The sequence below is a fragment of the Vicia villosa genome, linkage group LG4 (assembly GCF_029867415.1).
Source record: "Vicia villosa cultivar HV-30 ecotype Madison, WI linkage group LG4, Vvil1.0, whole genome shotgun sequence".
Classification (NCBI taxonomy): Eukaryota; Viridiplantae; Streptophyta; class Magnoliopsida; order Fabales; family Fabaceae; genus Vicia; species Vicia villosa.
In genome coordinates, this window is record NC_081183.1 from 190,989,871 (window position 1) to 191,003,523 (window position 13,653).

A 13,653-nucleotide genomic window follows, 5' to 3' on the forward strand; every position below is an offset into this window, starting at 1 on the left:
TGTTAGCTCTAACCATATCTATAGAATTGAGAAACTAACAGATTTCCTTCCCTAATCAAGACTTGTAATGTCTATTTCTACAACAACGCAAATTCAAACATAAATGCAAAAAGATTAAGGAAAGCATCAAGATTGATTTGTAGAGCAAATTTTATACAACGCCACGAGCAATAAATATACATATATTTAGGGTAAATATACAAACAACCCCAACAAACGAGAAATACATAAAGAGGAAGAGAGAGAGAGAGAGAGAGAGAGAGAGAGAGAGAGAGAGAGAGAGAGAGAGAGAGAGAGAGAGAGAGAGAGAGAGAGAGAGAGAGAGAGAGAGAAAGAGAGAAAAAACCAAACATCTCACGAGTTGTCAGCTCTGATTGATGAAAAATCTACCTCTAATCATCTAAATGCAATACCTGATCGCTGTTTTTTAGTTAATCTAACCTAAGAATGAAATTGATGGAGTTGGCACACAAAAACCCCCAAAACCATAAACCCTAACTATGCTGAAAATGAAATACATATAAACAAAATTTACGGAGCCACACTTAGCGGGATCATCGCGCTTAGAGGACTGCCTTTATTTTCACACACTGAACCGCTTCTTGAAAAAATCTAACTTTGTAAAAGTGAGTGAGCTTAACGGGCTAGGCGGGCTAAGCGGGCTTCGAAAGCTGGCTCTGCCTCTTCCAGAAAAGTGGTAGCGCGCTAGGGACGGGGCTTAGCGGGCTCATACCTTATTTTCTCCAAATTTTGCATAATTGAAGTCGTATCTTCGACACTTTATTACTCGAGGCTCCAATATGCATCAATACCTATAAAATGAATGAAAAGGTCAAACGGTACATAAATGAATAAAAACTCAAATAATACACAATACGTATAACTATAACGAAAACGTAAGCATTCACGCACAAGTTGAGGAAAATGAGTCAAGAAGTGCCGTAAAACTATATACAAAATTAACTACAATTTGACACTTATCAATAGTCACCACAAAGCGTCTTTTAATAATCAATATCTCTCAACGAACAATGTTATCGCAGTTCAAACTTTTAGGTTGACCCTAGTTCATAACAACAAGGACTTGTGGGGAAACTATTACGGGTTGGCCAACCACCCACATAGATCGTCTTAATTCACAGGCTCAATCCACTTATGGTTCTTAACACTTTGATGTACATGTAGAACTACATCACATGGAGTCAAAAAAGAGCACACCCCTCCTTCTATTATAATCGTTGATCTTTATCTAACGGTCACTCGCGCTCTACACTAGACTGCCCAAGGATGATTATAGCTAGTGGTGGCAAAACGAGTCTAACCCGCCAGACATGCATGTTTTGTCCATATTTTTTGGCGGGCTGAGTCAAAGTTTTAGACCAATATCCTATACTTTATATGTCCCATCCACCCATTTTTGAAAGACTTTTACGAAGCGGACCTAAGTTGGGTGTGCAATCCTATTTGTCACCTTTAGTTATAACTAATTCTCATATATACATATATATATATATATATATATATATATATATATATATATATATATATATATATATTTGTGTGTGTAGCATTAAGTCACACCCATATACGAATCAACTAATACTTACAAAAGGTTACCTCAATCCCATAATTAATTGAGCGTTTGAGTGTTAACATTTTTTTATAAGTACCCTTTTTCATCATTAGAGCATTATCACCATTGTAGTTTGTACATGCTAAAAAAGTAGTACATATGTGTGGTACCATTATGCTGGTAGGGGTAGTTAGAGACTTTAGAATTTGCAGTGGTTTAGGGCAAGTTTACGGTGGTAAGAGGCTTTGTTTTGAGGTGTCTTATGTCGGGTGAGCAATCTTACGAGGGTGAGAAACTCTGTATTTTATAGGTATTTCATAGTGAACTCTGAATATCTCTCTCAATCCTAAGGATGAGATATTTATAGACACTAATGGGCCTGGATTTAAGGACTTTTGAGTAGTAACCGCTCTACCTTAACTAGATAAGCTATTGACCGACTACTTTTTAAGGAATATATCACTTCATAGTTGACGTGTATGCACAATGATCATCATTAAGATATTAGTCATTCTTTGTTCCGTGCGAAATAATTTGTCTTGAATCTTGATACACTTATTAACAAAAGTCTATTTAAAACTAGGTAAATCAAAGATTAAACATATATAAAATTTTACCCTAAAAATAAAATAGAGACTACAATTATAATTAGTTAAAGAGAAAAAAGAGTATACACTGCCTGTATAAAATAATTTTATAATATCATCTAATCAGATACGTGTATTCAACCAAATAACATTTTTAATTTAAAATTATTGATATGACATGACGGAATATTATAATTCTATTGGATAATTTTGTAAAACTAATTTATACTGACAGTGCATCATCTTTAATCTCTTAGTTAAATATATAAAGGCAACAAATTGTTTATGTTGGTCCATAATCTTCATAATTTAATATTTTAAAACCAAACAAAAGAGTGGGATAATCAAGATTACATAAGACATAAAAAGGATAAAAAAAATAATCAAAGGATAAAAAAATAATCAAAGGAAAAACAAATGGAAATAGAGAATCCAACAAACAAAAACTCGTAAGCATTGTTGTTTTGGTATCTCTGTAAAGAAGGGTAGAGGGAACATCATATCCAAGTGCACATGAGAAGGATACTCATAGTTTAGAGAAAGAAACACATGGAAGTAGAGAATCCAAGAAACAAAACTAGTTTTAAAAAATATAACCATAGATATTAAAATAATGATCTGATTCCTATTCTTAAAATATTGTACACTTTGGACACGTAAGTGTTTTTCATTTACACCTTTATTTTCTTGTTTCTCCCAAAAAAAACAAGTTAGCAAAAAACTATAGCTATGAACTTGCATTATTTAATTTAACTTTCTTGTTGGCAAATTAAGTTCATTTTTAAATAATTAAACCAAGGGAAAGCACTTGTTAATATATAATTGTCATGATTTTAATTGACATTATGATTGAGGGCCATGGCCTCAGCTGGCTCACTAAGATCCTCCCATGTTTATATTAAGTTGGCATCTAATGATAATATTTAATTTCTCTCAAAAAGTAATATTTATTTAGTAGGTATGCTACTAAAGTTAATGATAATATTTATATTTCTCTCAAAAAGTAATATTTATTTAGTAGGTATGCTACTAAAGTTAGAGTTGATGGAAATTGGTTGTGACCAATTAATATTTTATTTAGATTTTTAATATTGACATTACATGTCAATTAAAGTTTATGAGAGGAAAAGCCCAGTGGTAGGTCGCTGGCTCAAACAAAATCAAAAGTTTGATAGGAATACAGCAAAATGATTTTATTTTACCTTGGAGGTTTGTGATTTGCATGAACAAATTTTTAAAAAATGATTCTTTATTTATGTTTTTTGAAATAATTTTTTTATGAAATTTTGAAATAGTAAAAACTATTTTATTTTTTATAAATTAAGAAATTATTTTTCACATCACTAAAAAAAATATAATTTATTGGAGATTATAACATAGGTAAAATCATATAATTTTTTAAAGAATATATTTAAAAAATATTTCTTTTAATTATTTAAAATCATTTTTAATTTAAATATTTTTTAAAATTTTAATAAAAAATATAACAAAAAATAAAATATTTAAAATAATATTTTATGAAATACTGTTTAGATCAATTTTTGGTTTGATTTTTTTTAAAACACAAATATAAATACTATAAAAATCATTAAAAATACTCAACTAATACCCTAAATTGTATACTTTATCTCTAAAAAGGTTTAAGATATTAGAAATCTTTGAAAAGGAAACATAAACCTTATATGAAGAAGATAATGTTTATAATTATGTTGTTAATGAGACACTTGTAAAAAAAAAAGTGGGATAATATATAGTCTTTGTATGACTCTAATTTAGGGAATAGTAAATTATTCTTTTTCAATAGCTTCATAAGTTTGAAGTATAAGAAATTGACTTTTATTTCAGATCACTTGAATGAATTTCAAGGGCTCTTTGATTAGATGTCAATAATGAGTATTAAATTTGATGATGAAATTTTTGGACTATTTCTATTATGAACTTTACTAAAGTCTTTGGAAACATTTTAGGTATCTGTCACAAGTTCTCTCATGTAAGTGTTGTTTCTTTGAAAAATGACTAAGGGTGGTATTCTTAATGAGTATATGAGAAGGAAGGCACATGGTTTTTCATATCAAATCGAGGTACTTATCACTAAAAATAAGGGGATAATTCATAAAATGGAATCGAAGAGTGGTAGAGAGAATAAAAGAATCAAGTCCAAGCCGCAATACACGAATCCGGAGTGTCATTATTGTCACAAAATAGGACACATACGAAAGTATTGCTATTAGTGGAAAATGGATAACAGATGAAAGAGAGTAAGTCTAAACAAAGATATCATGAAGATCATGATGATTATCGTGTTACTACTACTAGTAATGATATTGTTATTTTACGTGATCATGAGTCTGTTAATTTTGTATCAGACGAGAGAATGTGGGTAGTTGACAATGGTGCTATATTGCATGTTAAATTATGATAGGATTTCTTCACATCTTATACTTCTGGTGAATTTGAAGTGTTAAAAATGGGTAATAATGGTGTATATAAGGTCATTTGTGTTGGTGATGTTTTCTTTCAAACCAACATGGGAATGTAATTGTTGCTTAAAGGTGTCAAACATTCTCCAAATGCCCGCTTTAGTTTGATCTTTGTGCATTTACTTTATGATTATAGTTATGACAATCACTCTGGTTTTAGAAAGTGGAAGAAACTCGACAAATGTAACTTTGTTGTGGCTAGAGGGGAGAAGCTTTCCAAACTATATTAGACAAATCTTGGGTTGATAGGGACATTGTGAATGCTATCGACATGTAAGTATCTTTGTGGCATCGAATACTTAGTCATAATATTAGTGAAAATTGGCTGAATGTTTTGGCCAAAAAAGATGTTCTTCCAAGATTAAAGAAAGCTAATTTGAAGAAGTGTTCTCATTTCATGGCTGGTAAATAGATTATAGTATACTTCAAAAGACATTCTCCCTCGAGGAAGTCAAAGTTGCTTCAATTAGTATATTCTAGTGTTTGTGGTCCATTGAAGGTAAAATCCTTTAACAATGCACTTTATTTTGTTGCCTTTATTGATGATTGTTCTAGAAAAAATATGGGTTTATGCCTTGAAGACAAAAGACCAAGTGTTGGAGAAATTCAAAGAATTCCATGTTTTAGTTGAGAGGCAGACAAGCGAGAAGCTGAAATGTGTCCGTTCTGACAATGGTGGTGAGTATTATGGACTGTTCCAGACACGGGATATTTATAAGAACTTGACTTATAGCATGTAATACTCATCTGGCCGAGCACTAGGCCGAGCACTAAGCTCTACCCAGCAAGCATGTAGTCCATCCGGGAACTGCATGTTAACAGAAGACGAGTACTAACCAGGAAGCCGAGCGTTACAAGTCATTATGGGTGGTTACAAACGTTACAGGTTATTAATAGGCAGTTATGGACGTTACAAAGGCCTTAATGACCATTAGACCAAATACTTGCCTATATATAGAGCCATCAGAGAATGGAAATGACAACCTAATCGATCACTCGACAACGACTTACACAAGGGCTCCCGTACAAGGGATAAACCAGACACCACTCTTGGAGCACGGTGCTTAGCCCACCGCTTCCAAATCCCTAAAGTTAGTCGAAAAACCATCTGGTCCCTAAGCTTTCCTCACCTACGAGGATACGCTCCCTAAATCTAGTTTTTATACAAGAACATGGACCATTTGATTCCTATTGCAAGCAGTATGGTATTTCATATGACAAGACTCCACCTAAAAATCCTCAATTGAATGGTTTAGCATAGAGGATGGATCGAACACTAATTGAGAGAGTAAGATGTATGCTCTATGAAGCTAAGGTGCTCAATCATTATTGGCGTAAGACATTTTACACGACGATGCATGTTCTTAATCTCACTCATATTGTGGCTTTGAACATTGAAGTTCTAGGCAAAATTTGGTTTGGAAAGAATGTCAGGTATGATCATTTGAGAGTCTTTGGTTGCAAAGTTTTTGTGCATATTCCAAATGATGAAAGATTCAAGTTGGATGCAAAGTCAAAACAATGTATCTTCATTGTCTATGTGTAAGATGAGTTTGGTTACAAGTTGTATGATTTTGTTGGGAAAAAGTTTATTCGAAGCCACAATGTGGTGTTCATGGAAGACCAAACCATTGAAGACATTGATAAGGTGGATAAGACTACACCTAAGGAAGATATCATTTTGTCTAATACTGATCCAGTTCGGCTACCTAATCATAATCTGGATGTTATTTGTGGTGATGATTAGAATGGTGAACCATGTGATTATGTTGACGGTCAACAACTTGGAGACGAGGTGAATATTTCAACTAATGTTGATGAATGGGAGAATGATATGTCAGATGATGAGAATCTTGGTGAAGCTCCATAATCATCTAAAGTTCAACTTATGAGGTATAATTCCGACGACTATGTAACTTGAGATTCTTACGAATTTGAATTTTTTTTCTATCCGATGTATATTAGTCTGCCATTGTGTGTTAATTTTCCATCAAATATAAACTCCATAATTTATAAAATTAATGATATACTAGTGTTTTTTTATACTAACTATAAACTTCAAAATCAATAATTTTTTTGAATAATAGTTTTTAAATGGTGATTCAAAATTTAGTGATTCAAAACATGCACTAATTCGTAATGAAAATGCATATGAATGCCATTCATTTATAATTAAAAAACCAAACATTACGATCCATCAACCATAAAATGCCCCACATATTTCTTCATCTCATCTCTCATTATAAAAGGTGAGATCCACCTTAGAGCATCTCCACGTAGCCTCCGAAAGTTGATCCTAAGCTCCTTCGAATTCAGGACCTCAAGGCGAGCGTACCCTTGAGACCCAAGCACCCTCCCACTAGGCCAACCCCCTCGGGTTATGTTTTTAATATTGAATAGATATATTTTGGTTAAAAATCTATTTTTTAATTGATTAAACAATGCTCACCTTATTTTTTAATCTCGCAACCAATATCTCAGGAGTACTCGTTAATATTTCTATTTATTATTATTATTATTATTATTATTATTATTATTATTATTATTATTATTATTATTATATACATTGTCTTTATCAATTACGTATCTTATGAGACATGTGATTCTTATTTGAGACCGTTACATGACCTAAAGTAAAGTCAACTTCTTGACTTAAAACATAGTCGATTTTTTAATACAATAATCTCGTCTATCAAATGTGTATACTCGAGGCAAATTGATCCATATGATTCATAAAAAATATAATGATTTATAAACATTTAATAAGTTAAGTAACGACAAAATAATTAGGGTGTGTTTGATTTGAGGTGGAGCGAGGGGAGGGGAGGGGAGGGGAGGAGAGAGAATATTTAAAATGAAATGTGTTTGGTTCAATTTGTAGGAGGGGAGAGGAGGTGAGGGGAGCAAAATCCCTCTAAATGACATTTTTTGCGTTCCCCCGAATCGGGGGATTCGGAGGAGAGGAGAGGGGAGGGGATCTGAGTTTTAATATTAATTAAATTAATATATTTACTAAAATATCCGCAATTTTATTTTATTATTATAAAAATATTATTTTCTTTCATGTTTCTACTTTTCTTTTTGTGATTTTTTTTATCTATTGCTTCCAAGCCTTCCATCAACTTATTATAATTATTCTTCACCTTCAAATTATTTTTTATTTTTCTACTTAATAAAAATTATAACTACTATAATTTTTTGTGTTTTATTATAATTTATTTTATGTATTCAAAAGCTGTTATCAACGCATAGTTTATTTTGTGTAGAGAGTTATAATACGAATCTAGTGTACTCAATTTTTTTAATATTATGGTATAAGTTATGACTTTTTAGTCACTCAGTTATACAAATATTATTTTCAAAAAAATATTTATGAAATTTTTATAATTGAATATCATATCACTTATATAAAATTACAGGGATAAAATTGTAAATTATTATTCAAATCCCTCCCCTCCCCTCGTGAACCAAACATATTTTTAAACGAAATCCCTTCCCTCCCCTCCCCTTGTTTGAACCAAACATATATATAATTAAAAAAATCCCTCCTCTCCCCTTCCCTTCCCTTCATTAAAATCCCTCCCCTCCCCCTCATTTGAACCAAACAGACCCTTAAAGAAGAATAACACATTTTTTACAATATTAATGCATCACATCATTGTTAGATTAATATAAATATTTACCTTTTATGAATATAAAACATTTAACACACACAATAAATAACAATTAAACTCTTTACCATATCACATACGAGTAAAGATCCACTCCATTTCTTACACTCCATTTCTTTTCCATTATTATAGTTTTTTTTTGTATATTACACGTATTTCTAAGACATGTGACATATTCATTTAACTTTATGCACACAAAACTATAGTAATGAAAAAAAATTGAAGGTAAAAAATGAAGTGGATCCTTCCTCGTCACATACATAACATTTATCTATAAAAAAAACACAACTAAATTTAGTGAAACAAAGTAAAAACAATAGACTTATTTTAAAATTATGAATCAATTAAAATGGATGGAATCAAGCCGCAACTCCATTAATCATCATCATTAGACCCACCCGCTCACTTTTAGACCCAACCAAAACCCCCAAATTCCAAACTCCAAAATCCACCAAAAGCAAGGCGGGAACCACGGCTCCAAAAAAATTTCGAACCACGCGCTTCCGCTTCAAAATTTCCCAAAACACCAAAAACTCACCGCAAAAAATTTTCAAAATCAATAACCCGCTTATGCTTCCTTTCATAAGCCTCTTTATTTCCTCTCTTTCCTCATTCACAGTTCTTTTCACTCTTCCATTTCCTTTCACACCCTCTCCATGGCCGACCAAGATAACTCCACGCGCCGCCCTCAACGTGAAGCCAAGAAAAGAGCAGTAGCTGCACTATGCGAGCAACGAAAACGAAAGCGCGTTGCTCTTGGTGACATCACTAACGACGTCGTTTCAGAAACCGAGAGACTCGTTTCCGATACTCACAGTCACAGTCACCGGCAGAAGAAGAAGAGAAACACCGGTAACTCTCCGGTTCCGGAGAAACCGGAAGATCCTCAGTTGTGTGAACCCTATGTTTCTGATATTCACGACTACCTTCGTAATTTAGAGGTAATTTTTAATTATTAATTATAATTAAAATTGAAATTTCGTTAGGGTTTTCTTTTTCCCTAATTTGGGGCTTTTTGTAACAGTGTTATTTTTTTTGTTTGTTTAGGTTGATCCTAGTAAAAGGCCTTTACCTGATTATATACAGAAAGTTCAGAGGGATATTAATGCGAATATGAGGGGTGTTCTTGTGGATTGGTTAGTTGAAGTTGCGGAAGAGTACAAGCTTGTTTCGGATACGCTTTATTTCTCTGTTTCGTACATAGATAGGTTTTTATCTTTGAATGATTTGAGTAGACAGAAGTTGCAATTGCTTGGGGTTTCTTCAATGTTGATTGCTTCGTAAGTTTTGATTTACTTTTTTTGTGTTTGTTGTTTTGATTTGTTGTTTGTTGTTTATGTTTTTGTTTATTAATTGTTTGATTTTGTTTGGAAGTAGAAAATATGAGGAGATTAAGCCACCGGAAGTGGAGGATTTTTGTTACATTACTGATAATACGTATTCTAAGGAAGAGGTGATACTTTTTTTTTTTGTAGTTATGGATTTTTTGTGTTTCTGTGTATTTGTTTATGGTTTGTTTGGTTATGGATCTTGGATCTTGCTGATTTTGGATGGTGTTTTTTTGTTTGTTTTTGTTTGATTGAAGGTTTTGAGTATGGAGGCTGAAATTTTGAAATCTTTGAAGTTTGAATTGGGTGGTCCTACGATAAAGACATTTCTAAGGCATGTGTGTTTTGTTGATTATGTTTCTTCTTTTGTTGAATGGTTTTGTTGGTTTTTGCTAGTTGGGTAACTTTTTCTTTTTCTCTTTACAGAAGATTCATCACTAAAGTTGGGCAAGAGGGTGTTGATGTAAGTTATCTCATTCTTCAACCCATCTCATAAAAGTTATAGGTTATGACATGGATTTAGGTATGCGTGCGCCCATGTTCTATGGTTTGTACTTTATAGTATGTGATTCTTGGTTTGGTGATGTACCTAAATGACGTATTGGCTTTTAACTTAAGGGTGTGCTCCCCGCCCAAGTGCTTACAGAATAGTAGCATCTAAGCTTGGGAAATAGTTAGTGAAAATAAGAGATGATGCAATAGTATATATAAATATAATGTTGAATTAGGGAGGGATTTATGATGTTATTTGGGAATGTAGTTATAACCTTTGAGCATTTGGGGGGATCTAGGATGGGTTGAAACCTTCTAGAGATAGGTGATCTATGATCTGTGTTCGACCTTATAGAGATAGGGGATCTACGCGGAAAGGATTCCCTCTAGTTTAATTTTCATTGGCGGTGGAGTAGTGCATATCTTTACCTTTTAAATACCAACTTCGTCTATTTATTTATATTTTATGTGGCTAAAAATTCATGGGAAAATCTTTTAACTGAAGGCAATCCATTCCCGAATCTAAGATTGGTGTTCAACCTTCCAGAGACAGTTTTTTCTAAAACTAACTCAAATAAAATTCCTATTTTATCTATAGACTAGGGGAACCCATTGAATTTTACTACCTCCTTTTAGGATATATTTTCTTAATTTGGTGGTAATTGGATTTTCAAACACTAAAATGTTATCTGGATCAACCTAGCCACTACCACACAAATTATATTTGCCCTGTGCAATAGTGATCCCTTGAATTGAGTAGTCCCAAAGCTTGAAATCAATTTTACTTGCATTATTGCTCATTAAGTTAGGTAGACCCATACATAACCTATTTCCAAATTTGGGTGTGCCAATTTTGGAATCTTGAATGGTTTGCTTATTACTTTTACTCCTTTTTGCAGGCCTCTGAGTTGCAGTTTGAGTTCCTTTGCAGTTATCTTGCTGAGCTCAGTTTGTTGGATTATAATTGTGTAAAGTTTTTGCCTTCTATGGTGGCTGCATCAGTTCTATTTCTAGCACGTTTCATGTTAAACCCAAAGACTCGACCTTGGGTAATGTTTTAATTTGCGTGTACATCTATATTTGGTATTTGGGTTTGACTCAACTATTACTAAATTACTTGTCATCACATTACAGAATTCAGCCATCTATCAATGCACCAGTTATAAACCTGCTGATTTGAAGGAATGTGTTCTAAACATACATGACTTGTATCTTGGTAGGAAAGGTGCCACTTTGCAAGCTGTGAGAGACAAATACAAACAACATAAGGTAATAATAATAATCCTACACACTTATTGCCAACCATTTTCCATCAAATTGTCTTGCCTTGTCTGAAGCTTTTTAAACAAGTGGGTTATTTATTTCGTAGCACTTGACATAATTGGTATGGTAATGCTGATTTCTTTTGCCTTTGTTATTTTGATCACAGTTCAAATGCGTTGCAACAACACCCTCTCCACCAGAGATATCTCTTTCTTTCTTTGAATTTAGAGGGGCAGATACTTAGGCAACTGCAACTTGAATTTTTTTTATTATGGCACTTCTGTTTCAACAATCTGCAGAAGCATGTGGAAAATGGCCTTACTATTGTGAAGATTGAGGGGATATGCTGATGCTGATTTAGGGGGTACCATGAACTACTTAGGCATTTAATGTATCAATAGCTGATTGATGGTTTTGCCATGAAATATAATTGCAATTAGTTTTAAATTAGGTTTTCTTTTTAATAGTGTAGAGATCTTTTGCAAATGTTAGGTCAAGGAGTTTTTGTTTTTTCATGTATAGAAAACTGGCATAGGTTTTCATTGCAAATTTGTAAGATGTCCTAGCTCTGATCTGCAGAAATCAAATTATCTTCTAAAAGTGTTGAATAGGTGACATTACCCCAGCTGGTTTTACTTTTATTTATTTATTTAAAGTTTCTTCTGTTGTTGGGGCCAAATTCATTTCCAAGTTATTTTTCTAAATTTAATTTAATACCTCGTTATCTCCATATGTGAATGTCTACAGAAATTTGGTTGCTCGTGTTGATTTAAAAGAGTTAACTTATCAGAGTGTCATTCAAGAAGAGTGGTTCCTCTCTTGTGGTTTTTTTTAACGAAGACCGTCTGATCACTGGTGCACATCCTAACCTTTAATTGCAATGGCTTTTTTATTTATTAATTTATCCAAAGCACAAATGAATGAAGAGTTCATATACCCAGAAAATTTAAATTGCAGAGGATCTGTTCTCGTCATTTGTGGCATGATTTACTCTTTTCTTTTCTATTCTTTTCCAATCAATCTCCTTACCATTGACAAGTAGATAACAAATTTCATATGGGCATGTAATATTATTAGTAGGAAAATTGTCACTATGGCCTTAAAGATAGGAACGAAGCAGCAATGATTAAGTTTAGGTGGAAACTTCTTAGTTCTCAAAACCAATGGGCTTTCTTTTTTTTTTTTACAGAGTCATTATGAAAACATGTTTTATTAAATGCCACATCCACTCTATTTTGGGAGAAATTAAAAGCAAAACTTCATATAGTACTTCTGGATGACTTGTTGGTAATGTGAGTTGTAATAATTTTTAGTTTGATTACTAATTAGGGGTCAGTCTTTCTACTGACTCTAACATGGTCTTCAATGCTAAGGTGAGAGATTTCATACTCATTGATCAATGACACATTTCTGCTTATATTATGCACACCATTCCTAATATGTGTAACATGTTTAGCAAGATAATAATTCCCAAGATTAAGTTTCCTGACAAATTTGTTTGAATTCATAGTGTGGACAACTCTCAACTTTAAACAAGATTATAAATTGTAAAGGTTATCTGATTAGGTGTTTTTTTGGACTTAAATGATTTGACTGAAAGATATTCCACCATCTAAGTCTAACACTATTTAAAAACTAATTCATAATAAGTTACTACCTACTAATGATAACTTGTAGTCTAGAGGTTGTGCAATTGTTTGCAAATGTGATTTTTTTGGTACTAACATGTAATCATATATATATATATATATATATATATATATATATATATATATATATATATATATATATATATATATATATATATATATATATATATATATATATATATTGCTTGTGTCCTTTTGCTCAACAATTTATGAGTTAGTTTTAGAATATCATTGATAACCCTATTGACACTAGTTTTGTGCAGTATATCTTCAACTTTCGTGATAAATTTTGGTCTGATTGATACAAGTTTGTTTGGATTCATAGTGTGAATGACTTTTTCAACTTTAAAGAAGGTTATGAATTTCAAAGGCCTATTGGACATATGTTTCCTTATACTAAAATGATTTTATACAAATATATTCCAACATCTAAGTCTATCACTATTTAGAGACTAATTCATAATAAATTACCTACACATGACAACTTCTGCTTTAGAGGTTGTGCCACTGTTATAAATATGATCTTTTTGATACTAACCTATAATCATCTTCACATATCTTTTGCTTATGTCTTATTGCTCAACAACTTTGAAGTTAGTTGCAGAACATC

General features: G+C 32.3%; 2 protein-coding genes across 2 annotated transcripts in view; both read left to right on the forward strand.

Moving 5' to 3' along the window:
* LOC131598587 (uncharacterized) overlaps positions 1-4,870 on the forward strand; it is a 50,660-nt gene extending 45,790 nt beyond the window's left edge. Inside the window, exons 4-6 of the mRNA XM_058871170.1 lie at positions 4,409-4,540; positions 4,583-4,695; positions 4,777-4,870. Of these exons, the coding sequence (XP_058727153.1) occupies positions 4,409-4,540; positions 4,583-4,695; positions 4,777-4,870 (339 nt within the window). The remainder of the gene's footprint in view (positions 1-4,408; positions 4,541-4,582; positions 4,696-4,776) is intronic.
* Positions 4,871-8,695: 3,825 nt separating this feature from the next.
* LOC131596493 (putative cyclin-A3-1) lies at positions 8,696-12,029 on the forward strand. The gene is made up of 8 exons (XM_058869152.1): positions 8,696-9,252; positions 9,359-9,591; positions 9,689-9,764; positions 9,897-9,973; positions 10,066-10,102; positions 11,031-11,180; positions 11,266-11,400; positions 11,561-12,029. Exons 1-8 carry the CDS (start codon positions 8,968-8,970, stop codon positions 11,636-11,638), a joined length of 1,071 nt encoding a protein of 356 aa, XP_058725135.1. The 5' UTR covers positions 8,696-8,967; the 3' UTR covers positions 11,639-12,029.
* The last annotated feature ends 1,624 nt before the right edge of the window (positions 12,030-13,653 follow it).

Bases quoted from the DNA above. Each gene is read 5' to 3' on its own strand.
- LOC131596493 (XM_058869152.1), top strand. From the start codon at position 8,968: ATGGCCGACCAAGATAACTCCACGCGCCGCCCTCAACGTGAAGCCAAG. The intron at 10,103-11,030 runs GTAAGTTATCTC...TCCTTTTTGCAG, and splicing joins TTGGGCAAGAGGGTGTTGAT to GCCTCTGAGTTGCAGTTTGA. The intron at 11,181-11,265 runs GTAATGTTTTAA...ATCACATTACAG, and splicing joins ACCCAAAGACTCGACCTTGG to AATTCAGCCATCTATCAATG.